Source organism: Heloderma suspectum, chromosome 2 (assembly GCF_057233095.1).
Source record: "Heloderma suspectum isolate Gila_16-S chromosome 2, 16-S_ref, whole genome shotgun sequence".
In the NCBI taxonomy this organism is placed as follows: Eukaryota; Metazoa; Chordata; class Lepidosauria; order Squamata; family Helodermatidae; genus Heloderma; species Heloderma suspectum.
In genome coordinates, this window is record NC_139459.1 from 335,767,796 (window position 1) to 335,795,604 (window position 27,809).

General features: G+C 43.8%; 1 protein-coding gene across 8 annotated transcripts in view; it reads left to right on the plus strand.

Annotated features, from left to right (window-relative positions):
- Nucleotides 1–23,730, plus strand: part of CFAP20DC (CFAP20 domain containing) — a 271,330-nt gene extending 247,600 nt beyond the window's left edge. For 6 of the 8 annotated variants that reach the window (XM_084840501.1, XM_084840500.1, XM_084840503.1 and 3 more), the window contains 2 exons: nucleotides 10,364–10,455; nucleotides 23,133–23,730. In XM_084840501.1, the coding sequence (XP_084696627.1) occupies nucleotides 10,364–10,455; nucleotides 23,133–23,242 (202 nt within the window). In that variant the 3' untranslated portion in view covers nucleotides 23,243–23,730. Of the gene's footprint in view, nucleotides 1–10,363; nucleotides 10,456–19,017; nucleotides 19,108–23,132 lie in introns of all 8 variants that reach the window. The other 2 variants (XM_084840499.1, XM_084840504.1) reach the window with 1 other exon arrangement.
- The last annotated feature ends 4,079 nt before the right edge of the window (nucleotides 23,731–27,809 follow it).

A 27,809-nucleotide genomic window follows, 5' to 3' on the forward strand; every position in this document is an offset into this window, starting at 1 on the left:
TTAGAACCGTAACTTTCATAAATGAAAGATGTGAGCCAGCCTGCTAAAATTTTGATAGTATTTCAAATTGTGAGAGTTGAAATGCATAATGAACTTGGGTTTCTTATGACTTGTTTCCAATCCTATGACTTCATAGCCACCATAAGTCATATCCTATCTCTGCAGTCACAAAGCCTTGTAGCTTATCTTTTTGTAATGAAAGCGGGGATTTTCAAAACTTCTAATAAAAGCTTTGGAGTACTTGGCAAGCCATATGTGGCTTGCCTAGATGTCAGTCTCTGGTCAACACCCACAGTCTTTACTTTTAATTTATTTATTTTTTTAAAGATAAAGAGCAACTCTGTAAAGTTGGCACTGACTCACAGTAATGCTTCAGATGATAACTTACTATTGTTCTTGACAAAAAATACATAGATACGGATAGTGGTGATGGTTTGGTGGAACTTGCAAGCAAAAAGTGAATGGCTTCAAAGAAACATTTGCTATTTTGTGACTACTTGGGCATATATAGAGAAAGCTCCATTTTATTTATCCACTGCAGGTTTTCAAGAATGTGTGTTTAGTAGTTAGGGAAAAGGATTTTTATGTCCTTTGTTCTGCACCGGTGCATATCAACAAAGGAAGGCACTGATGGGGGATTGGAAGGGAAGGAAGTTTGAGTGCGGGTTAAGTATTGTGTGAAACAAGGTGTTCAGTTGAATGGAGGTAGGGGTCTCATTGTGCTTGTAGACACAATTTGGGCTAAGATAGGAAGGGAACAATATTTTCCATGGGATAATTAGATAATTTTAAAATTCTCTAAACATTCCTCCATCTGCACATTTGATCCTTCATACTGTGAGCCCTTCAGAGTTAGAGATACCTTCCGAATCTCACCAGAATCTACCTGTTTCTGCTGGCAACCTCCTATTCATTCTTTCTCCCAGAGGTCTTGACTGACCAACTGGTCAACTGCACATATTGATCCTGCAGCAGTGATCATCCAGCAGTGCCTCTTTCTGCTGTTGATCACTTAGAAGTGCCTAGGTATTGACTGGCATTTTTAAACTCATAAATGCAATGGACCCCTTATGGAAATGTGCATGAGTGCATGCATGCTGCTAATTCTAATTCTTACAGCTGATTATCTATTTAGCCATATGGTCTGAGTACAAGAATAGGGAGGAGAGAAGCATGTTCACATTTATTTTTGTTAGTACTGAAATTATGAAAAACTTGATAAATGTATTTCCCCTAATCCACAATGGAACTTTGTGGAATTTCTGCATCAGCAGTTCTGTTTGCTGAGGCAGAAAACTAAGAGAGTTTTCCCCACTTCTATCTTGGCTGAAAAGGAGATGGTGTTTGTCCCTAGATTCACTCCAGATTGTGTGTATGCACCAGCAGCAGATGACGTGGAAGCAACATCATGTGCACCAGCAGCAGAACAGCCAACAGAGAGATGGCAAGCCAAAGGCAGTTTTACCTGTCACAACATTTCTCAATGCCTGCCAAGACTTTTACTAGGAAACCAGTCTTATCTTGAATCAGCATAGCTTTCCTGAAAGCAGAATAAGCACCTTATCTTTCAAGGGATGCCATAGTGGACATATAAAGTTTCTTTATATTGAGTCAGACCAATGGACCATCTAGGATCACACTGTCAGTCAGCCTCAGATGTGGATCTGCATGATCATGTACGCTGATGCCTTTTCCACCCCAGAGACACAAGCAACCGTGCATATCCTATTGGTCATCAGTCTATATGTATTCAAAGACCAAAAAAATGGTTGCAAGACCCTTGGGACTTGTGAATCCCAGCCAGCTATGAGTCCACTTATTTCAGGTTGAAAAAGTAACGGGGGGGGGGTGTATGTGTCAAAGTAGGGTTGCCGCCTTTTAACTTTAGAAATGATGGACAGTATTAGTGGGGCAAAGAAGAATACCAAAGGACCTTTTGCCCCTGCCTGCCTTCTATAAGCTGGTGTAGTGCACAAGAGCTCCTAGGAAATACAGATTCAGAGTTCCCTGTACCCTTCACACACGCACACACACACACACCAAGATTGTGGCAATATTTTCTGTAGCAAGAGAAATTGCCCAATCTGGCACTGCAGTGTTGCAAGGTTGATGATGGCAATGTAAATTTCACCATATCAATAGAATGTCGCCTTTAGTTTAGTCTTCTACATATGAAAGCGTAAAACTGCCTTATACTGAGTCAAATCATCAGTCCAACTAGTCCAGTATTGTCTACTCCCACAGGAGGGGCTCTCCAAGGCCTCTGGAAGAGGACATTTCCTATGCTTCCTGCCTGAGAACCTTTTAACTACTAGGGATTGTATGTACCCTGACACCAACCTATGACCCCTCCCCAAATCTGTCACATTTGTGCTCCATGTGAAATACTTGGCTTGTGGGAGTTTGATTTGTATAAGAAAATATGGCAAATTCTGTACATAATGTTGTTTACTGCTTTTGGACAATTCATAAAAAAACATGAATGACTGACAAGCCTGTATAGGAGTCTGGGGTGGGGTGGGGTGGGGGCGGGTGGAGAAATGGGAGGTGGTAAGAGAAGCAGCAGATTGATTGATTGATTGATTGATTGGATTTATTAATTGCCCATCTGGCTGGTCACCAGCCACTCTGGGTGATGTACAAGTATGTAATAAAACAGTTTAAAACAATAAAATCGTACAATAAAAACATCATTTTCTAAAAATACCCTACCCCACCCCAAATGCCTGCCTGAACAACCACATTTTTAATGCGCAGCGGAAGCTCATTAAAGAGGGGGCATGGCGGAGTTCCCTAGGGAGGAAGTTCCACAAAGTGGGGGCCACCACAGAGAAGGCCCTCTCCCTCGTCCCCACCAGTCTAGCTGTCCTGGCCGATGGGACAGAGAGAAGGCCATCCAAGGCTGATCTTGTTAAGCGGCCTGTCTGGTGTTGCTGGAGGCGCTCCTTAAGATAGGCTGGGCTGGAACCATATAGGGTTTTAAAGGTCAAAACCAACACCTTGAATTTGGCTCAGAAAACAACTGGTAACCACTGGAGTGATGTGGTCTCGCTGGCGGCTGCCTTTAATCAGGTGAGCCGCCGTGTTCTGTACCAGCTGCAGCTTCCAAACTGTCTTCAAAGGTAACCCCATGTAGAGCACATTACAGTAGTCTAGAAAGAGGAGACCAGGGCATGTACTACTGATGGGAGCAGATGGTCAGGAAGGTAGGGGCGCAGCCACCGTATCAGATGGAGTTGGTACAGCGCTGTCCGGCTCACAGCTGACACCTGAGCCTCCATGGACAGCTGGGAGTCTAAAATGACCCCCAGGCTGCGGACCTGGTCTTTCAAGGGTAGTGTACCCCATTCAACACCAGGTCAACATCCCCCAACCTCCTCTTTTCTCCCACCAAAAATACCTCAGTCTTGTCAGGGTTCAGCTTCAGCTTATTCCTCCCCATCCAGCCACTCACCGTCTCCAGACATTTGGACAGGGATTCTACAGCCAAGCTTGGTGAAGATTAGAACAAGAGGTAGAGCATAGGGGTTGTAGGAGCCAGGCAAGTACGCCCAGTGAGCTTCTAAGCCAAGAGAGGTATAGATGATCTCTTAACTATTACGGGGATGACACAGTTTCAAAGAGTGAGAATCACTGTAGTTTCCTCTAGCCTTACTGTTTACTTCCACCCCACATGTGTATTTTATGTACACCACCCTAGAATTCCTTGCAGATGGGTTTAGAAATTTTTAAATGAAAAATAAATATGTACCTGCAGCCCAGAATAATACTTCATTCATCCTATGAAGTGGACTCTAGTTGACAAAAGCTTATGCCATAAAACATTTGTTGGTCTTTAAGACTCATTGTTGTTTTGACTTAACATAGACATGTGTTCAAAACATTCTGTAGAACACATTCCAAAAAAAAAGGAGATCAGGTTAAATGAGATACTAAGTAAACGGCGTGTGGTATTGTGGATTAACCAACCCAAACTCCCTTCTTAATTATAGGAGTCCCCAACAAAACTTGTGATTTACTGGAGCAAAACACTGCCTCCGCAATCATTTCCTAGTGGAGCCATTATCCATGGTATTCTGTGATTTTCTCTGTACAGCCAGGACTCTGGATTACTTAAATGTTGTAGACTCTAACAAGAGGTTAGAGTCAAACTCCCTTGATTTTTTTTTTTAACCTAAAGTCCAGGCTTCTAATTTTCAATGGGAAACCAGCGTGAGAGTGTATGTGTGTATATTTTGTGGGGGGACTGCACTAAGCTTTTCTTTCCTGCTGCTTTCAACCTCCATATTGTCTCTCCCTGCTGCTTCCCCCTGCCCTCCTCATCTTTTCAGTCATGGGGCAAAGGGGGGCTATTTTGATTTAGGAAACTGGCAAAGAAAAAGATTAAGGTGCCCCACGTTGGTCTCCCATCAAAGGCTACAGCTTGGGAGGTTGTGTTAGTGTGTTTTTAAGTACAAAAACATGGGGGATGGTGGAATTACACATGATTTATTAACATAATGTATAGTCTGATCCTTAGATTCAATGATGCAGGTAGGGCTGAACCTTGGGGCCAAAGTCCAGGGCCCTGAAGCAATGAGCCCTGTCAGCACCTGGGCTACCATGGGCATGCCAAGGACCACCAGGGCTGGCACTGGTCATCACAGAATCCTTTTGTCTTATTTTGAAAAACATGTTACCAGCACATGTACATGGTTACGGATGCTTGTTTTACTCTTTTTACTTTTAAAATATATTATCCTTTGCTACTAGAAAACTGCTTATTTGAAGCAAATGTGTTTAGCATCAAGACAGCAGAAGCAAACTCCAGTATATTCTTGTGTAGTCATAATGATGCTATGATTTAACTGAGTTTAAAATGCAGAACTGCACAGGCTCGGAGTATTTTATTATTTATTTATTTTTGTATTTCACTTCTATACCGCCCAATACCGAAGCTCTCTGGGTGGTTCACAAAAAAGAGTATCTTTTTCTTCTTTTCTTTTGCTCTGACATCAGGAATGTAGAAGCAGTTGTAAAACACTGAATGGTAGGGGGGCGAGGCGGGAGAAGAAAGGTGTCAATGGTGTGCTTCACAACTGAAGTAACACACATGACTGTCTAAAGAGGGGCCTCCTTAAGACGATTAAGTCGAGGGTCTAAAATTACCTAGCTGGGCACTGCTTCCTTTAGACATTAATATACAAAACACTGTACTGTGCTATACATTAGACCTTACAATGTGAGAAGGTGTGTTTTTGGCTTCCCGCAGCCCAGCCCCAATTTCAAAAGGAGCCCCAATTTCCCTGCTGTATTTGCAGTCACCATGTCTGCCATGGAATCAAAGGTTCAGGCAACAGAAATTGTGTAGTCCAGCAAGATGGTTCGTAAGAGAGGTCTCCCTGCTCCAGCCCAGGTAGCGGCCGCTGACAAAGTGGTGATAAGAGAAGGATGGGGGATCCAAACAGTATTCAAGGGTTTCCCTCCCCTTTTCCTGGCAGCCTAAACCTGAGTTCACCTGCCCAGAGCCCCAGCAGGTGTTTGGAATTCTCAGACTCATCATAAGAACGTAGGAAGCTACCTTATACTGAGTCAGACCATTGGCCAAAAGTATCAACTCTGACAGTGGCTCTCCCAGGCTCCAGGCAGGAGTTTTTTCCTCCCCTACCCAGAGATGCCAGGGATTGAATCTAGGACCTTCTGCACTCAAAGCTATAGCCCCTCGCCTGACATCCTTGGACCCTGTAAGAGCAGAGTGCTTTCCCCTCACTGCTAGGCAATCGCATCCAGCACCCAACAGCTGGCAACAGGGGGCAGGATGCCCAGGTCACAGGATGTAGCTTCCAAGCCTGCTTGAGCCCTGCCTGCCATCTCCCTTGTTAAGAAATGGCATGCTTGCAGGAACCCCTCCCCACTGCATCATCAAGCTACAGAGGGGGACAGTCCGGAACCAGCAGTAGAAGGGACTTACAGAGTCTGGTAGCTGGGCAGGTTGTCAGCTGGGGAGCTAAGAAAGCAGGATGACCAAGGCACTGAGGTGGGAGAGGGCTGAGTTTCACCTACTGGTTTGAAATTGGACATACACTTCATGCAGGTGTCAGAGGATAAGATGAAAATGTAGGCCACCCTTATCTAATGTGCTTTTTCAATGGATTTGGAATAATATATTAGTACAGTTTGGTGTCATTTATCCAGATGCTGTGGCAGACAGAAAACAATCCACAGCTAATGGATGTCCAGAATATAAATCCTATCACTTTATAATGGAAGGAGGGGACATAAATGCATAGTCGTTGCATGAACTGATTCACAGGATGTTGGAGGTAGAGGTAGAGAAATGTTACACTGTGACTAAATCTATAGTTTGCCACTTTGTTTGATTTTCAGATGTATTTATATCTTCAAGGGGTTCTTTAGCTGTAAGTCCTGGGCATCTTTGAAAGTCATGCTAAAGCCTGTCTGTTCAATGTACCCATTGCCATAAAAGTATCATGAGGAATTTTGCAGGCTTCTGATACTGGGTCCAGTAACTTAACTTATTCTTATCATTAGTCGTTATTGGGCAGTATCCCACTGTATGTACAAATGACGTTGTGCTAGCGGAAACTAGCTTCCAAACAATGCGCAAAAGGAGAATCCAGGTAAAATTATGTTTGCGCAAGTGCGGTTGTGCAAGCGGTTGCGCAAAATTTTGGGTAAGCAGTTGGGCATAGCAGTTGGGCATTCCAGTTGCGCAACCCATTATACAAGCAGTTGTGCATTATACTTGTGCAAACAGTTGCACAAATGGTTACGCAAGCATAATGCACAACCACTTGCGCAATGGAAAAAGATTTGGCAGAGCTCCACTAGCACTATTTGAGTTTTGCAGAATGATACCTTTGAATACTGCCCATTGTCTATGTTTGGAGAGTAAAATCAGTAAAGACATTGTGTATACACACAAAGTAAGGGGATACCTTTTTATTGGACAAATAGCTGTTTGGCTGATATATCTCTATCTAATGAAGGGAACTTTTTTGATCTGGAGAACATATTGTAATTTTAAATTGCCCATTGACTGTTCAGTAGATGATGCAAGCTCACACTCTTGCACAGTCATTTACATTCTCTAGCTGGAGATAGACAGTGATTTTTTAAAGGGCTGAAGTTGGTGAGATAAGGGCATTTGGTGCTCATGATGTACTAAGCGTTCTTGTATCCATTGTTTTGTTTAGTGAAACAGGTTTTGCAGGTGTTTTATTCCTCTTTCATACCATATCCTCAACTTTTTGGGGAAGAAATTGTCCATCTCCAGCCTTTCATACCACCACCACTCCTCCGCCTCTGCCAGAAGTGGAAGGTGACCAAGTTTCCTCACACATTGAAAACAATACACTTCTAGAGATTGGAACGAGAGGCAGTATCTTGCCTATTATCTGTCTCTCTCCAATGCTAATGGAAGGAACTGCCATGTATTTTTTATTATAAAGGATCTGATCCTGAACTAATGTTCCAAGATGCGATTCTGGAAGCCTTTGACCTTTATATTTTGCTGGATCAGCTCTAAGTAGTGTTGCACACTGCATTTAAGCAATGTCAGTATTAAATTATTTCCACAGGAGAGCACTTTGTCAAAGAAGCATTTTCTTCAAGTTGCACATCCAAATGGACTGGTTTAGGCACTACTAGAAATGTTGGGGGATTTCTATAATGCTATTTTACTGAACGATTGATCCATGGGGCAGGAACTTTACTTCTTTGCAGCACTACAATCATGCAGTGAATGGCAGAGTTTGGTTTCCAGAGAGAAGTCTCAGCTTTCATTTAAAAAAAAATGGTTTGTAGCTATCATGGTTGCCTAGAAATGCTTTAAAAGGATTAAGCAAATATCTGCTAAAAGCTCTGAGTCTAGAGACCATCTTCACAGAGCTTCCAGTGGCCAAAAATGCAGGAGTTATTTAGAGTTCCTCCTCAGAGACTTTAACCCCTGCTGCTATGTTTCTACTCAGTGCCTGTTGATGTACCATGGATTCTATTGCTCTTTGCCCTCCATAAGTTTACATTTCCACTATTTTAAAACAGGGACAGTAACAAACTTTGGAAATGTCTATGTGTAGCCCCATTTGGGGAGGAGGTGGTGTGTCATATCGACACAATCCAAAAATTATCTACTTTGACATATTTTTAGCACCAAGCAAATACTTTGTTATTCTTCCAGGCTTTTAAACATGTATTGGATTGGATCTGGGATCTGCCTTCCACAAGAGGAAGGGACCTTCTGTGAGAGAAGGGCTTTGCTTGCAGAAGGTCCCTCCACCCCATTTGGGGGGATCCCCTCACACACACACACACACACACAGACACCCCTCACCCCATTCAGCAGGGTCTCCTCTTTCTCTGTCATACCTGGAGGGGCTGCTATGGAAAGAAAGGGGCAGGGAAGTCCACTTCCACCAGAGCAGTTGATCCAGTGTACATCTGGATCCAACCCATTGACCTGGCTTGCACAACACGATAAGCCATGATGGGTTGTGAGCCTTGTTTGTGTCAGTGTGGCTAATTATGATGTCCGAACCTGGTGTAGATGATTTGGCATGGTTTGTGAACCATGCACAAGCCACCCTGAGAATTGTAGGGATGTTGAGGGTGGCTTGTTCTCAAGGTGGCTTGTTGTGTCATGCAAATCTGGTAGCATGGCTTGTCAGTGGGTTCTCGGCATAGAGCCACCTGGCTAGAGCGGCAAAAAGCCTGGCTGCTCCTCAGAATCTCACTAGTTCTGCCTCCAGCCTCCCTTCTCCCTCATCAGTGATATCTGCCTCTCTACCAATACAGAAATGACACTTGGGGATGTCCTGAATGCATCTGCAACCTTTTTTTTTTTTTTTTTTAGAGAAGCACCCAAAAAGAAAAAAAAAGTTGAGAATGAAGTAATTGCTCTGAAAAGGGGTCATGAGGGGGGGGCGGGGGGAGCCAATAAACTCCCACTTGTCAATTTCATCCTCCACTTCGGCACTTCCCTTAACCCTGAACTCCAAAAGTGGCGGCTGATCGAGACAGAACTAGTGGGGTGGGCGGGTGTAATTACTGCAGGTGTATGGGTGTACTTACTGTGCAAATGGGTTCGTTTTTTGTTATTTATTTATTTCTGTGTCATTTGCAAGTGCACACATCCCACCCAACCACCCACCCGATTGCATGCTTCAGAAGCACTCTCCCCAAAAAGTTGCAAATGGAAAAATTGCACAGAAAAGGGGTCACAGTCAGAGCGGGGTGGGAAGCAGAGAAGTTTCCCTTCAGAGGGACAAGGATAAAAAAGAGGTTGTGCTGCAAAGGACACTAGAATGTGTGCAGGGAGTTGGCTGGATGGCTAAGGGGGAAAGAAGCCATGGCCAGCTGCAGAGCACCAAATTGTCAGTCTGGAGTAACGTGGGTTAGTGAATGAACAACCAAACCAGCAAGGCTTATTTTCTGGGTGGCTTATAGTGACATGTGAACTGGCCCATTGTCTTTTAGTCCAAATCTATACATGGCTACGCAGACGTAAGATCCATTGAGTTCAATGGGACTTACTCTCAGGTAAGTTGGCCTAGGATTGCAGCCTTAATGCTTGTAATATTTTAAATTCAGCTGATATTACTGAATTATTGGACAACTTTAGTCTTCACTTATACTGGTGATTTAGCCCCAAGCGATTTCTCTCATATTTGTTGTGTTGTATTAACTGATATGAGCATAGTTGTTTGTACTGCTTTTCCCTCTTCATTTTAGTGTTAAATTTGATATACACTCAAGATACATGCACACATGCACATGTTTTGCTTTATATATTTTTTGTTCACTGCTTGTCACTCAGAACATTTTGTTAAAGAGCATCTCATAAATATAATGAATGAATTTGCATTTGTGCATCTCATTCTGGGATACCGACCATCCTGATCTGATAAAAGCAAATACTGAATTACTTATATGAAATATAACTCATTGGTGGTAAAGTACCCGATGCTCATGCTACAATATCAGAAGTTGCTAGTCATGCCAAATACAAAGGAGGGGTTATACCACAGCAGGCTATTCTTGCCCATCCATAAAGAACAGAATACGAAAGTAAGATATGACGGAATGGTTTGGGCCACTTTCTAGGAATACTTCCCTACAAAGTAGGGTTAATATGCATTTGACCTTCTTTCTTTTTATATCATATTTTGGTCAGGAATCAGTTAAGTAAAGAAGTGGAGGTGTTGGGACAGAAGAGGGAGAGAAGGAAGTGTTGTTCGATGCTTAATGGCTACATGTTACAAAAAGTTGCATCTGCTGTTTCACAACAAGCAGTTGTGAAACAGCTTGTTTCACAAGCCTTTTTTTTCTTTTTCAGAAAGATGATAGTTAAAATTGTGTTTTTCAGGGACTGGTTGAACGTGTTCAGCCCTCCTATAATTTCTCCAAGCCAGCAGCTGGCAGACCACACTGAAACCACAGCAAACCTGAACACTCAAGGTAAGACTCGTGGCTGTGAAGAGACGTTTCCCACTCAGTCATTACTGGGCTTAAATGGGAGCAGAAGGACACAGACATGTAAGGAAGAAGTTGCAACAGGCCATACTTCTTCCTGTAACCAGGAATGGCCCAATTCATACATCTGTGTAAAGATGGGCCACTTCCAGTGTAATACAGTCAGGGCCAGAAATATTGGAACAAGGATAACTGTTTTGGCAGTTGGCCTCAGTACACCACCACATCGAACTTGAAAAGAAACACACCCACATGGGAGCGAAGTCAGGACTTTCAGCTGTAATTCAAGGGGTTGGACAAAAGTGGGGCACTAACCATTCAGGAAGGACAGCCAGTGGCATACACACCCACCCATCGTTGGGGGCTCATAAGTAATGGAACAAACCAACATCATTTCAAACTTAAGGGTCACCTTTAATACCTGGATGAAAATCCTTTGTGGTCAATGACTGCCTGAAGTCTAGAACCCATGGACATGACCACATGCTGAGTTTCCTCCCTCGAGGTGCTTTGCCAGGCCTTTACTGCAGCTGCCTTCAGCTGCTGCTTGTTTGTGGGTCTTTCTGCCTTCAGTCTTGTCTTCAGTAAGTGAAAAGCATACTGTATCGGGTGGAGATCAGGTGACTGACTTGGCCATTGAAGAACATCCCACTTCTTTGCCTTGAGAAACTCTTGGGTAGCTTTTGCTGTATGTTTTGGGTCATTATCCATCTACAGTATGAAGCGGCATCCTATCAGTTTGGCAGCATTTGGCTGAATCTGAGCAGAAAGTATAGCCCTATACAGTTCAGAATTCATCCTGCTGCTTTTATCAGCAGTCACGTTATCAATAAACACCAGTGACCCGGTTCCATTGGCAGCCATACATGCCCATGCCATAGCACTGCCTCCACCATGTTTGACAGATGATGTGGTATGCTTTGGATCATGAGCTGTTCCTTTCCTTCTCCATACTTTTCTCTTCCCATCATTCTGGTACAAGTTAAACTTGGTCTCATCAGTCCAAAGAATCTTATTCCAGAACTGGGCAGGCTTTTTTAGGTGTTTGCTGGCAAAGGCTAATCTGGCCTGTCTGTTCTTGAGTGTTACCAGTGGTTTGCACCTTGTTGTGAAGCCTCTGTATTTACATTCATAAAGCTGTCTCTGGACTGTAGATGTTGACAATGACATGTCTATCTCCTCAAGAGCGCTCTTGACCTGGGTAGATGTTGTGAAAGGGTTCCTCTTCACCATGAGCAGAATTCTGCGGTCATCCACTTTAGTTGTCTTCCGTGGTCTTCCAGGCCTTTTGCTGTTGCTGAGCTTGCCAGTTAATTCCTTCTTTTTCAGGATGCTCCAAACTGTGTATTGGCCACTCCCACTGTTTTTGCTATTTCTCTGTTGGGTTCATTTTGTTTCCTCAGCCTAATGATGGCCTCCTTCACTCGCATGGACACTTCTTTGGACCTCATGTTGGGAGTTCCAGTGAACAGCTACCAAATGCAAATGTAACACTCAGAACCACCTGCAGGCCTTTTATCTGCTTGATTGGTCATGGGGTACCCAGGAAACAGGCCACACCTGGCCATGCAGCTGCTTGTCAGCCATTCGTTCCATTACTTATGAGCCACCAACGATGGGGGTGTGTGTATGCCACTGGCTGTACTTCCTGAATGGTTAGTGCCCCACTTTTGTCCAACCCCTTGAATTACAGCTGATAGTCCTGACTTTGCTCCCATCTGGGTGTGTTTCCTTTCAACTTCAATGTGGTGGTGTACAGAGGCCAACTGCCAAAACAGTCATCCTTGTTCCAATATTTCTGGCCCTGACTGTAGTTGCTGCCCATGGGAATCTTCTTTTCCCCCCAGTGATTCTGAACATCTCAATCTTTGATTTATAAAATGAAAGGCATTATGAGTCAAGCTTTCCTGGAAGCCATGACCTCTGACTAGAGATATATGGGATGTGTAAAATCCATTCTGTCTGTGTTTCGCGGATTGTCAGGTGCCTTTTGTTCTGTCATCTGCCCTTCAACGGAATCGGATTTTGTTTGTTTCTTAATTTCACAAATTCGCAAGTGCAAAAATGCACAGATTCCCTGAAATGTGCATTTTCATGTTTAAGCCTATGGGGGAAATGTGCATATTTGGCCGGAGGGGGGGGTTATTTTACATATTTTTCTATTACGAAATTTGCACAAAATTCAGGGAAGTTAGAAAATTGGTCCGCAAGTCCGTGGAATCCGTCTAATGGGAAAAGTCGGTCTGTTGCAGAATCCTCAGATTGGATTCATGAAAATCTGAACTCATTTGGTTCCATTGCAGATTTCTCTGACATCCTTACTTCTGATGCATAGAAGATTCAGCACAGATGCGGGATTCAGGATAGATAAAAGGAAGTTCTTCACATAGCACATAGTTAAAATGTGGACTTCATTACCACAAGACTTAGTGATGGCCACCAATTTGGACAGCTTTCAAAGGGGATTAGACAAATTCATGGAGGATAAGGCTATCAATGGCTACTAGTCCTGGTGGCTAGATGCTACCTCCAGTATAAGAGGCAGAATGCCTCTAGACATCAATTGCTGGGGAACACAACCGAGAGGGTGCTGTGGCACTCATGTCCTCCTTGTGGGTTTCTCATAGGCAGCTGGTTTACCACTATGTGAACAGAATGCTAGACTAGAAGGACCCTTACTCTGATCCAACACGGCTCTTCTGAAGTTCTTTTAGAACTTATGATGGGATGGATGGCCTGAAATGGTTTATATTGCTCTTTCCATTGTATTGTTTTAAACCAGCCTTCCCCAAACTGGGTCCCTCCAGGTATTTTGGACTACAACTCCCACATCCTTGGCCATTGGCCACATTGGCTGTGGCTGATGGGAGTTGCAGTGCAAAATATCTGGATCCTGTGGGTGGCAAGTTTAAACATTAATTTAAAAGTTTGTTTTAAGATGGTGTTATCATATTTGTACGCTGGCTTGGAAAAAAATGTATGTTTTGAAAGGTGGCTTAGAAATCGCTTCAATAATAAATAAAATAAAATAAAAGATATTGCTCTGATGCCATTTCTCTGGGCAATTCACACAAATGCACCATGCAAGATCCTACATGAGAACGAGAGAGAGGTATGGAGAGGAATAGCAAGGATTATATAGAGGAGCAAGTGGCAACACTAAGCCCAGACAATCAGCATTGCCTTGCTAGATCAGACAAAAGTTCTGTCTAGACCAGCATTCTGTTTCCCATAATAGGCAGCCAGATGCCCCCTGGAAGTTCACAAGCAGGCTGTGAAGGTAACAGATCTCCTCTGTTGTTTGTCCCCAGCTATTCAGATGTCTACTTCCTCTGAATAGAGGGCTTCCATCTTGCTATCAGGACTGATTGATCTGTCCCCCGTGAATTTGTCAATCCAGCCTTCCCCAACCTGGTGCTTTCCAGATGTTTTGGATGACAACTCCTAGCTTGGGAGCTGTCATCCAACATGTCCAATGGTCAGAGATTATGAGAGTTGTAGCCCAAAGTTCTGGAGGTCTCCATGTTGAGGAAGCATCTAAGATTTCAATAATTCCTAAGCACAGCCCCACCATATGCACCTTCTACCAGTTTAAAAAGGTCAGCCACAAGAACTAAGTATTAGCTTAAACAAGGGAGTGCCTAGCCCCATAGCCCAAATTAGGGATGTACGAAAGTCACTTACCTTGAACAAAATTTGATTCGCGGTGGGGGGGAGGTGCTCTGTCCCTCCCCCCGAAATTCTGGCCGGGGGGGAGACGCTCCATCCCTCCCCCCCGAAATTCTGGCCGGGGGGGATGCACTCTGTCGCTCCCCTCCGAAATTCTGGCCGGGGGGGAGGCGCTCCGTCCCTCCACCCCCAAATCCTGGCCAGCCGGGCCGCAAATGGCGACGGCTGTAGCCGCCGCCGTTTGCATCCCTGCAGTTAGCCGTGATAGGCTAGGTAAATGTTTATGTAGCCTATCACGGCTGAGTAAAACAACAACAACAACCGCGCGTACGGAAATGGCGGCGCCCATGGGCGCCGCCATTTGCATTCCTTATTTTGGCATGTCTAGTCTACGTAAACATTTACGTAGACTACGGCGAAAATAAGGGGAACGCAAATAGCATAGATGCTACGCTATTTGCGTTCCCCTTATTTTCGCCGTAGTCTACGTAAATGTTTACGTAGACTAGACGTGCCAAAATAAGTAATGCAAATGGTTAAGGTTAAGCTAGGTTAAGCCATAAGGTGCATTTCCGTACGCGCGGTTGTTGTTGTTGTTTTACTCAGCCGTGATAGGCTACATAAACATTTACGTAGCCTATCACGGTATTTTTTTAAAATCTAGCCGTGATAGGCTACGTAAATCTTTACGTAGCCTATCACGTTTTTTTGTTGTTGCTGTTGTTGTTGTTTTTTACTGGAAATGGCGGCGGCCGGTCAGAAGACCGGCCGCCGCCGAACCGGAGCCGCCGCCGCCAGGAAGATTCACCCAAGGTAAGTCCCGTCCCGGGGGGGTGCGGGGGGGGCAGACCATTTCGCCACCAATTTTAGGGGGCCGAATGCGCTGGCATTCAGCCTCCCCGAGATTCGTGGCGAAATTCTCTGACATCCCTAGCCCAAATAGAGCATAGAATGCTGGCCAGCTTGCGCTACTGCAACTGCGAGAGCAGCAATAACCCTTTGCAGAAATCTGCAGGGTGGTGCTATCAGTCTCACAAGACTAGTTCAGTGTCTTAAGCAAGCAATTCTGGTATGAATGTACTGATGAACCAACAACACTCAAATAAAAGCCTCCCACACACCCCGCACACACACACTCGTCTCTCTCTCTTTCACTAGGCCATTGCCCTCATGATTATAAGGCATCCTATTATTTTCCTCCAAATGCATAGAACGCAATGTGAGATTGCTCAGTTGTGCATTTTGGCTACTGTTTGGAATGAAGCCATCTCAGTGATTTATTCTTTAATATCAGTGATGCTCCTCAAATTGGGAATCTTTTCATGGGTGTATAAATTTGTAATTGCTTATGACAGCAGAATAGCTGTCAAGACAGGATCTTGCTTTGAGGAATCTGACAATAGTTTATGTTAAGGGCCTTAAATATGCCAAAGGGAATGGGATGGTAATCCTTGAGTTAAAGACACATTAGATACATATTTCTGATAGCGACCTGAGAAAATTCTTAACGTCAACCTCGTAAAGTACAATTTTTCCTGCAGCCATGCTGCAATTCCCACAAATCTAACAGCTGAGGAGTTGGACTTTAGAAACTGCTCCGTATGGCATGAATCTGTTCAATTAACCTGCCTTAAAATAATGCATTTAACATTGGTTTGGAAAATTTGAATGGGGACATTTATGCTTTGCCTTTTACAGAATTTCATTTCAAAATATTTTGTATGCAAAGCCCCTGGTTTAAAATAAAACAAAAAGAGCATGCAGTGTTCAACTGTCCTATAGAACTCACTACCACTGAATGTGTGTGTATTGCCAGTTCAAAATGCTGCTAAAAATATTAATGAATGAAAAGCATACCAGTGTGTATTTGGCCAAGAAGATAGGATCATGCATCTTCATACTCATTTCACCTATATCTATTTTATATATTAATGTATTTATTTATCACATTTGTACCTTGTGTTTTCTCCATGGAGATCAGGGTGGGACATATCTTGGACTGCCAGAAACACAGAGAGGATATCTGGGAATCTATTACTCCACCCCAGCTGCCTTATTGCAATTCCTGGATAACATCTGATGTAGCCCAAAATAATGGATTAGACCCAGCAGGCTGTGGGCTATGCCTACTAAATATCACTTTGACCTGGTGCTGCATTGCCTTGATAAGGGTATATAGCTCAGTGCTTCTTCCAATACCCCCGTATCACATCCTATATCCACCTACCTCCTGTGCCCTCATGTCTGGTTATTTAAGGCAACTGGAATGTGTCCGCAGATGCAGTGGTTTGATCCTCCTCCTCCTTGATAGTTTCCTATTGCTGTTGGATTGTTTTATGTCTAACCATGCTCATCTCCAAGCTCGAACTTGCTTAGCTTCTGAGATCAGACTAAATTGGCTGATTTGAGGTGATATGGCTGTGGCTATCCAGGTTCATCCAATGCAGTAGTCTTCAGCCTTTTCCGACCCTGAATCCACCTTTAACCTACAACATGGAATCCAGATGTATTTATTTATTTACATCCTACACTACAAACATACTGATTTAATACTCATTATTTCTCCTTAGGTAACTGTGAGAATTGTAATTTGAGGGGGAGCTACAAATCTCTAACAAAAATAGTTCTTAGCCCCTGAACCAAACTACAATTCCCAGGATTCTTGGTAGGAAGCCAAAATTGTGTATGATGTGGAAAAATGGGCTAGGGAGAAGTTTTTTCTTCCTCTCCCATAACACTAGAAATTGGGGTCATCCAATGAAACTGACTGGCAGGGCAGACAAAAGGAAGTACTTTTCGCATAATGCATAATTAATACATGGAATTTACTGCCACAAGATATGGGGCTGACCACTGGCTTTAAAAGCAGTTTAGATACATTCATGGCTCTTAGTCACAATGGCCACGTGGAGCTTCCATGTTCAGAGGCAGGCTTGGAGCTTCACAGAGGCATCTGGCCGTTGACTGTGGGAAACAAAGTGCTGGACTAGATGAAGCTTTAGTCTGATCTAACTGGGCTCTTTTGTTCTTTTGACAGCAGGACTTGTATAGAACTAGTATAAATTTTTAGAACAGACACACACTTTGGACTTCTCCACACAGGGCTTTTATCCTGCAATCATGATTGGTTGCTCATAGAAGTTTGTACGTCCTTTACAGGACATTGTAAAGGCCCCTCCAGGGCCTCTCCCGTGCTTTGTGATCATTTCCACGGCTTTATTTGCAGCAGGGTTAATGTGCTATTAAAAATATGGCAGTTTGAAACTATTTGAATCTAAGCATGTAATGAAAGACTTGCACTGTAACAGCAGCACCACCTAGTGGCTATATAATGAAACATTTAGAACTTGCAGATAAAGGCAGTCCCTGGGGGAAAAGAGGAAGTACATGTGAAGGAGCCGCTCTTAATCCTGCAAAGAATCTGGAAGCAGAAGCCCCAGTAAGGTTGCGGGATAAAAAGCCTGGTGTGAAGAAGCCCTTTCTTTCTCCTTCCTGTCTTTCTACTTTGCTTTGCTTTCTTTTTTTAAGTGAAGGTGTCACTTCTGTGACTCACTTTAGGTCAGGCTACAACCCATTTGTGATAGACCAAGGGTTGGATCCAGCATCGTGATACCACAAGTGGAGGCTACCAGTTGCGGAATGGGACTTCTGCAACCTCTCCTCACCAAGAACAAGTATTTATAGACATGGGTCGTGGGTCACTTTGCCTGACCAGCCTTAATAAGTGTTTCCAATAATGATGGAGACTCTGATACTGTAAAAGCAGCTGGGCCAAACCTAGATACTAACGAATGCTGCAATTGCAAATATTGCCATTCTGCCTTAGCTAGCAAGTCATACTTGGCATGCAAGATAGAAAATGACAAAAACTCATCATCGGCACCCACCTGTTAATCCAAAGTAAAAATCACCTTATCTGTCCATGTTCACCACAAACACAGACGCCCGAGGTCCTCTAGTTGTGGAGTTCCTTAGATCCCAGCCCTGAATTTTACACCATTTTATGACACTGTTATAAGCCCCTCCCATGCCAAGGACAGCATTGCAGCTAGCATCCTCTCACTACTAAATGTGGTTGACCGCTCTCCCTGTAGATCTGGCAAGGAGTCATGTCCCAGAAGTAGCTGCCTCCTTTTCCTGCATAAATATATGGATCATGGGTTGGATCAAGACTTACTCCTGCTTGTTACTCAGACTTACTCAGCCTGTTGGATCCAAAGAGAATCCAGCCACGACTATCTTAAGTCCCGTCAATTTCAGTGGGTCTAGGCTAAGCGTCACTAAGCCTGGATCCAACCCTCTGTATCATATTTGAGCTATTTCTGTGGTGTAGATGTCCATAGGACCAAACTGTGCAGTACCTTTAATCTGAGAACGAAGCTGCATCATGGTTGTGTCGATTACAACGTAATGGAAGCTGCAGTACTGAAGGAGGTTGATGCCTCTTGAATCACAGGCATGTGAAGGCTTGAAGATAACAAAACCAAGTTATCAGCCAGGAAAACCTGTGGTTATTTACTAGTGGTAAGGCATATCCTTGTCAACTTTTATATACATCCGTAATGATATCCTAAAACAAAAACTGAAAAAAATCAGTTTTGTTGTTCATACGAATAAAAGTTCTCTGGATATCCTTTATTTGGGGCATAACTCATGGAAAACACACACAAGGCCTGGGTGTTTGGGGTTTTTTTTTCCATTTTATAGATCCCTGTTTATTTGCTTGTTAAGCATTTGCTTCTTCAGAAATATATCTTTACTTAACTGAGGGATAAATCTAGGCTTGAAGGAATGTGAATAATGTTTCCTTTTGTAAAAAATAAAAATCCCCTTTTCATAATGACTGTCATGTTTATTCCGTTTTCTCTCTTGCCTAAGAATTCCCCTGCCATATCAGACCCAAAAGGTCCATGGACTCCAGCATTTTGTTACCAACAGGGGGCGGCCAGACACAAGCAGAGTGTGAAGGTAACCACTCAGCCTTGCTCTGCTTCTTGTCCCCCTTCCATGCTGTATGGCAGCGTTTCTCAACCTGGTGCCCTCCAGATGTGTTGGACTACAACTCCCAACATCTCAGACATACTGCCTGGGGGATGCTGGGAGTTATAGTCCAACACATCTGGAAGGTACTAGGGTTGGGGAAGGCTGCTGTACTTGGTGATCCTGTTGAGCAACTTTGGCTGCAATCCTGTACATGCTTTCCTGGGAGTAAGTCCCATTGAACTCAGTGGGACTTATTTCTGAGCAGATATGTTTATGTACCTATATATTTTTATTTTATTTCTATTTATTTATTACATTAATACCATGCCTTTTTCCCTCTTGCAAGGAACCCAAAGCGGCTTCCATGGTCATCCTCTTCTCCACTGTATCCTCACAACAACCCTATGAGATAGTTTAGGCTGAGAGTCAATGGCTGGCCCAAAGTCACCCAGTGAGCTTCATGACCAAATGGGGCTAGGACCCGGATCTCCTGAATCCCAGTCCAACATTCTAACCACTACACCACACTGGCTCTCAGTGATTGTACAGTCAGTCAGTTGGTTCTGCTTCCTGGTCTGCAAAAGTGTTGTGATGTTAACCAGCACCCAGCAAGGGTGACTCTGCTATGGGAAGGAACCATGTCATTCTCCACACTCATGTGGTTCCTGCATCTAGACTAGGCATGCAGACTCTCTGGCCCAAGGGCCAAATCCAGCCCTCCTGGGGTCTCCATCCAGCCTTCCAGGGCTCCCTAGATGGCCCTGTTTCCAGCCTCTGGCCCCACCCCTTTCCCCTGACCACCAATCATTCGGCGCTTTTGTGCAGTTTTTTTCTCCATTTTAAAAGGTTGAAATGCCTCTCCTAAGGCTCAATGTGTGGCAGTAAGAGCTTTAAGCTGAAATATATTGATATTTTTGGCCCCGTCCCCTTTGATTTGGCTCTGCCACCACTGGAATGTGGCCCCTGAGTGTTTCTCTGCTGAAAGAGGTTCTGCACCCCATTTTGCACAACTTGTGATGCACCAAGCCCAAATGATTACAGTCTGCTAGTTGCTCTGACTGCATGGAGGGAGCAAAAACAGGTGGTTTGTTGAGCCCCTGCTAGGTTGCACGTGGCTTGGTAGATCACAAGTTTTCCAGGTCTGAGCTATACAGTCATGTCAGGCACGCACTCCAAACACACACACCCTTATATGCACACCTGCAGCCTGAAGTAGTACATTCTAGGAGAAGATTCACCACTTCATTCTACTGGATTTATAAACTGGGCATATATCAAGGTGGGATTTGAACCCATATCCTAGTCCAGCTGTTTATCTATTGGACTGTGCTGGCTCTTTTATCCTAATTCTTTTATTATACATACAAGGTTATATAATGCCATCCAACAGATTCAGGCCAGTTTAGCTTCCAAGCATTTATGGCACAGCATCATTTGGCAATCCAGCCATTAACGCTTTGAGATCTTTAAATTCTCCCCACTGCACCAGTTAGGGTTTTTTGTGTTCTTGATGATGTAAAAAACAAATCAGGGAACAAAGTGTAGAATTCCTTCTGAAAGGAAAAGGTGCACTGGAATGTATAGAGTAGGGGTATCTGTGCACAATCTGTACCCTCTATTTAGCATGACCTATAGTTCTCAGGATCTCAGCTGTAAATACGTCCTGAACATTGTGAAGCCACCACTGTTGACATAACAAGTCATCACTCTGAACCAGCAGAGCATACAATGCAGTTACTTTGTACTGTCGTTCTGAGAAAGAGGTAAACACTTAGGATGAAATGTGGAATACAGCTTGCATTCAACTCTGAATTATTTGCCATCACATTATTATCCATCATCTACCTTACTTTTTAGCTTTTATAAAAAGACTTCTTTAAAGAAATAGGCTTGTAGCTCTCTGCCGTAGCTTAAAAGTGTGTGACAGACTAAAGACATGCTGGAAGCTGCTAGCCAGAGTTCTGGGTTTCCTGTCTCAGTGTGATGGAGCCCATGCTTTGCATGCAGAAGGCCCCAGGTTCGATCCCCAGGATTTCCAGGTAGGGCTGGAAAAATTCCTGCCTGAAATTCTAGAGAGCTGCTGCCAGTCAGTGTTGACCGTGCTGAGCTAGATGGACCAAGGGTCTGACTCAGTATAAGGCAGCTGCCTGTGTTCCCAGTCTGACGTCTCTGTGAGTCTGGGTTAAGCCATAAGGTGCAGAGCCCCGGACAAGCAGCACCTAAACGAGGAGTAAATTTGCATCCAGCCATGTGTCTCCTCACCCCCATGTTGTTTGATTGTGGAGGGAGACAAGTGACTGTGACAATCTCTGATTTTCACAAATGTCTCGATTTGCATTGTGGCGGAGTATCCCCCTGGATTATTGGTCCTCAGTACTATAGATCCAGCCTATTCAAATTGTCATCCATACAGCTGAATGCAAGCCTTGCCTCCACGTTGTATGGTAGTTCTCCCCTGATTTTGCAGTCCAAAGTGGGGTGGCAACAGCAGGAGGTTTATTTTATTTTATTGTTTTGCTTATTTGAGATTCTTCGCTTATTTTATTTGATGAGCTGTATTTGGTTTGGTAGGTCACGTTGCGCAGCCTGCTCAGGGCTGGCCCTTCCATGAGGCAGGGTGAAATCCCATCTCAAGCGGTAGATCGCATGTGTCCCACCACCACTCCAGAGCTTTTGAAATTCATTTCATGGGGATTATCCTGCTGTGAAGGGAAAGAAATGGCACTGATGTACTGAATGCAGCTACACAGATCTCACCTTTTGTGAATGTGATCATTAGCAAGGTATTGCCTAGGTGAAATGGATGGATGTTCTGATTTTAACCTTCAAAAATACCAAGTGGAACTGGCAACAAGATGTTGTGGAGTGCTCCTGTTCAGGGAGCCAGCTAGTGAAGCCATCTCCCAGGACACTCCATTCCATTTCATTCCCACTCAAACAGATCCTACTCAGCATTCTGTGGCCACTGAGTATGCTCAGCCCCAATTGGGCTGTTCTTTTTTCTACTTCTACAAACCTCAGGGTTCTCCCACACATGCTAATAGCTCCCTCTTGTTTCTCAATGGCTGTATTCTGGCCATGATCCTATTGGCAGGAGCCATGAGGCTTTTAAAAAAAATTTAAAAAGCAGGAAATAACCCTCAGCCATCTTGTAAAGGTAAGAGGAAGCTAAGTGCCAAACACCCCACCCTCCAAAATTTCCCTGATATTCCCCCAACCACCCTCCAAAAGCGGCAGGAAAGGGTCCCCCACTTTTATGGGAGATAAATGGTCTTGTGAAAGTGTGGGGTGATTTTGGCCCACTTTTATCATTTTCAAACTTAGCCATTAACAACCAAGTGGTACCTTCATCTGTCAGAAGGGGAAGGACGGTTGCCTTCATGCTCTGCTTGTGAGCTTCCCAGAGCCATCCGCTTGGCCACCATTGGAGAAAGAATGCTGGACTAGGTGGACCTTTCGTGCAGGGCTGACCCTACCATTAGGCAGAGTGAGGCAACTGCCTTAGCTGGCAGATACTGAGGGGCAGCCGTGACAGTCCCCCAGCCATTCCCCTCTCTTGGAAGACAGAGCTGGGTGTGCCACGTGGCCTGTCTTTCACCTCCTAAGCTAGCCTGCTGCCCCCGCGTGTGGTGGAGGATACTGTCCTGCTGCAAGCATTGAAGTATGGTTTAACTGTGATTCCTGCTGGCTTCTGTACATGGCATGGAGGGAGGCACCATCCTATCCTTTGTCTCAGGCAGCAAAATGTCTCAGGCCAGCCCTGCTTTGGTGTAATCCAGGAAGGCAGTTTTTACGTTTTCCTGTTTTAAAGCATTCCAGCAAGTTCTTCACTTCCTAGTTTTTCAGCTGCCTGTAAATAAGGTAATGTTGACTTAACTGCTATGAATATTTCAATCATGAATAAAGCAAAAACATGTGAAGATCTTGCAATCATCTCAGAATGTTATAGCTCTTCACCTGCTGTATTTCCAGCACAAATGAAAATTAATGGACTCTTCATTTCTTTTTAGGTGAAGGTGAGTTCGGGGCTGAAGAAGATGAAGTTCTCACTCTCTTGTATGACCCCTGCCTAAACTGTTATTTTGATCCCGAAACTGGGAAATACTATGAGCTGGCATAGCCATTTGCAAGGGCAAGGAGTGTAACCCCAGTTCAGAAATGTCCCAGCACCTAGGTCTGTGCAAAATCCTGATTTAAAAACAACATTTTTGTAGTCTGGGCTCCAAAAGTCTGTGGTGTCAGCAGAAAAACCAAAATGCTTGAAAAGACTATACAATCTTAAAAAAAAAAAAAAAAGATTTGTGCACTATTTTAATAGATTGCTTTGGAGGTTTTTCTGGTTTTCATGCACATTTGTTGGGCCAGCTGACATTATGGAAAGTATGGAAAGATTCCTGTGTGTGAGCAAATTATGCTGAATCAAAGATGTTTGCCAGGTTAATCTGTGACTGTGTGATTTAAAAAAAATCATTCTTTCATCTCTGATAATTTAAGTAGGTGTATTGCATCTTTGTACTTCAGAAAATACAATGTGATGTTCAAAGGGAAGTGTTCCATGAACTCTCTTTTCCCCTTTTTATTACTGAATAAAACAATATTCTATTTCTTTTTTTTAATCTCCCATGTCATTTCTGGATGTTTTGAATTCTCAAATGGCTGTACAGTTCTTTTGATAAATTTCATAAACCTTGAAAAGATGCATACACAGCCCTTGTATTCCAGATTAATTAGCCACCCCCTGCTAATGCATACTACTAATGCGTATTAGAATTGCAACACAACACACACAACAGAAATTGGAAAACAAAAGGGAAATATCCAAACTTGCTATACTTAAACCAGAGAGAGCATGAGCAGATAGGCCTCCATTGTTGAGAAGTCACCCATGCATGCAGTTGTCTTAAGAAACAGCACACTGACAAAAAAAGTGGCACTCTGCACTCAGATCTCTTGCTTATCCACCAGTGTCTGAGCATGATTTGAAGATGCCTCATGTAGCTCTTATATCTGCAGTGAAGCAGGCCTAGGCTCAGCCAAGACCTAGATGAGAGACCATATAGGAACACCAAGTATGCCACTTCTTGGATGATGGGTGGCTTCCAAATAATGGAAGAAAATGGCAAAAGCGGGCTTGACAGGATATGACTTGTACAGAACGGCCAACAGGAATTGTAAAGTTCAGCAAATCCCTCTTTCAGACATTCAGGACATCAGTATTTCAGCTCTTACAGACCCTGCAACAACAAGATCTAACAACAACCAGTCAGCTCTTCACTTCATAAGGCAGGGATAGGGAACTTCTGGCCCGCTGGCCAAATATGGCTTGCAGGGGTACCCCATCTGGCCTGCCAGCTTCTTCCCCTCTCCCTGCAGGAAAAAAACTCTTATCTCCACTCTGTTGCTGATCCAGATTAGGGGAAAGGAGCAGGTCCTGGGGAGGAAGCTGTGGAGTGATTCAGTCCCACTTACTTTTGAGGCTTGTCCTGCTTACTTGTGAGGAGATGCGCAGAGTTGTGCCCTGCTTACTTGCATGCTGCTCATGCTTTTGAGTAGGCATGCAGAGGCTTGGTGTTTGGATTCTATTTGAAAGGGCTGCTGACTGACTCAGTCCTGCTTCTGAGTAGGCATATGCGGACTGTGTAAAATCCTCTCCGGCTGTGTTTTGCGGATTGTCAGCTGCCTTTCATTCTGTCATCTGCCCACAGATGGATACGAATATGTTTTTTTCATCATGCAGAAAAATACAGAAATAATTACGTATTTACGTAAGTATTTACATAATTTACCCCAGTACATAACATTTAGTGTATTGTCCCCTATTCCATTATCGGTTTCCTCAGCAGAAACGTACGTATTTTTCTATGGATTTATATGCATAAATTTGGGGAAAGTAAAAAAATTATCCGAAAGTCCCACGGACTCCGCAGGGCCTGATGGGATCGCTTCACAGAGGATTCCGCAGGTCAGATTCTTAGAAATCCAAGCTCATTTTAATCCATCTCAAATTTCTCCAGCATCCCTATTTCTGAGTAGACATGCAGCGGCTGTCCTGCTTACTTGTGAGTAGGCATGCTGCTCATGCTTATTTCTGAGTAGGTATGAAGAGATTTGGTACTTGGGATGCTATTTGAAAGTGCTGCTGTCCTGCCTACTTCTGAATATACATGCAGAAACTTTGTCCTGCTTACTTCTGAGTAGCATAAAATTGATAATACATTACCTCCCTCCACTCCACCTTTGGCCACAGCCACATTGCCTTTTGCACCACTCACAGATGTGAGTGGTGCAGTGTGGTCTCTGAGTCCATTTTCAGGTTAGAATTTGGCCCTCAGGATGAAAAAGGTCCCCTACACCTGCCATAAGAGGCCATTCCCCACCTCAAACTCTTTTTCTGACAAAAGCTGCATGCCAGTGGTCCCAGTACCTTATCAAGATGACCCAGGACATGGATTCTTCCTGAGGGTTGCTGGGACTGGGGAAAAGCAACAGGTACCCCAATTTGTTCTTTAACATATTGTAAAACTTAAACATAGTGAGCATCTCTACACCAACCCAAAATCCTGCATTTAAAATGGGGCTTTCTGCTTCTGTTTTAAATGCAGGATCACAATGGACTTTACACATGCTTCCTTTTCCCGCTCCACTTTCTCCCTCCTTCTCCCCTTTGGTCCAGCTCCTCTTCTTGCAGCTTTTCCTTTTTCACAGAGGGATCTCAAGTAGAACATAAGTGGGGTAATTTGATACCTCATTATCGCTGATCTATTTAAAAATGGAATACAGGTGAAGGTGATGCCCTGGAGGTTGAAGACATCATCTAAAGGGTCCGCAAACTTCCGTGAGTGAGCAATCTCAATAGCAGAATAAAAGGTCCATGTGAAGAAGCCGATTGCAGCTCCACCCAACGTGTAAATCCGTCTCCTTTGCAGTGATGTATCTTGGGTGTTCTTACAATAGTGCAATACTATGGTGGCGCTCTCTCTTCCCAACTTTACAGAGGAGTCAAATATGGTTCCAAAAGTTGTGTGCACCTCTGAGATGCGGGAGACTAATCATATTTCACACAGTGACAGAAAAGATAAGGAAAGCAGGGTTAAGGTCAGAGGTTGATAACTGCCAAATTCTGAAGACCTGTATTTATCTGAGCTCTTCCCAGCAATAAGTTTGCCTCATTGTTCTCCAGACTCGGCCTTCCTACGCTAGCTAAGCTCCTTTGGGCTATAGGATTTGAACAGACTGCGTCTGTCGCAAAGCAAACAGCCGTACCTGCTGCCAATTTTCAAAACAAGGCAAGTGCAGGCACGGCTGCCGAACAGGAGATCTCATTTGACAAAGCATCAAACTTTGTGACAGTGTCACTTACAGGATGTCACACCAGCTGTGTCTGGTTACTGAGCTCCATGGCTCACTTGGCATGTGGCATATGAAAAATGACAAGGGAGGATTTGGATGCGGCCTTTGTGTGCGTGAGCATCCTGGAGCTGGTGGTTTGTTACAATAGACTTGAGACTTCGCTCTGCCTGCTTCCTCTTCTTTGAGGAGCCTTCTGGAAAGAAGAAATGCAAATGTGCCACCTGACAGCTTTTCCCTCAGAAATAACAAGGTCACAGACAACAGAAAGGGGAGGAAAGGAAAGGGAATTAAGAAAAACCATATGCAGAACTGCTAGCTAAGTGTTTTGGAGACAGGGAATTGGAAGGTGAGAAAGGGCAAAGAGATTAATAAAATCCTTATGCATAGATCCCTTGAAGGATCATACTAAATCATGAAGTTTTCACTAGAACACATTTTTGTACAAATGGATACCATACCAACACAGTGCCCCAAATCTTGCTTTTCATAAATATGTGATGATTTATTGTCCTTGTTTTCAAAAGGCAGAAAAAAATTCAAATTTACATGGAAATCTTCTCCCTGCAAAAAGGTGGAGGAAACCTCTTAATACAACGGAGAAGTAAGAATGAGGTAAACTTTCCTAGGTCTGTCCATTGTTGTTACTGTTTTAGTTATTTTAATAGTCTTGCTTTTTAGTTAATCAGGTTGACTGATTAGCAGCATCTCCCGCTGGGTAACATTTTGAGGCTTTTTAATGAAGATCTTGCTTTCACAAAAGTAACAAATATTAATTTAGAGTACAATCTCAAATATGTTACCTAGAACAAGAAATGAACATACATTCACCCTGATTGTGGGAACAATATGCATTTTGAGAGGCTTCACACCAAGTGCAAGTAGACATAACATAAGAAGACAATTGCTGCTTTAGACAAGGGGCTCCCTAAGGCACTGTGTGGGTCACAGCAGCCAGGCTCCAGCACCTTGTCTCTTGTGCCACACTGCTCCGCTTCTGCCACAAGCCTTGCATACGAGCATAAGAAGAGCCGTGCAGGATCAGACCAAAGGCCAAGTGAGGCTCGTGGCTCCTATGTCAGTGGGGCGGTGAATCCGCTCTGGGTTTCAATCAGAACTCTAAAGGATCCATTTTGGAGATAGGGTTCAGCACCTTGGATAGCACATTTAGAGCTCTTTCCAGTTCTGACAAACCCAGAGCGGATTCACTGCCCCACTGACATCGGAGCCACCAGCCTCCACTGCCAAAGGCACATCTAGTCCAGCACCCTGTTTCCCACAGGGGCCAACTGGATGCTCATGGGATGCTCACAAGGAGGACATGAACACAAGAGCAACGT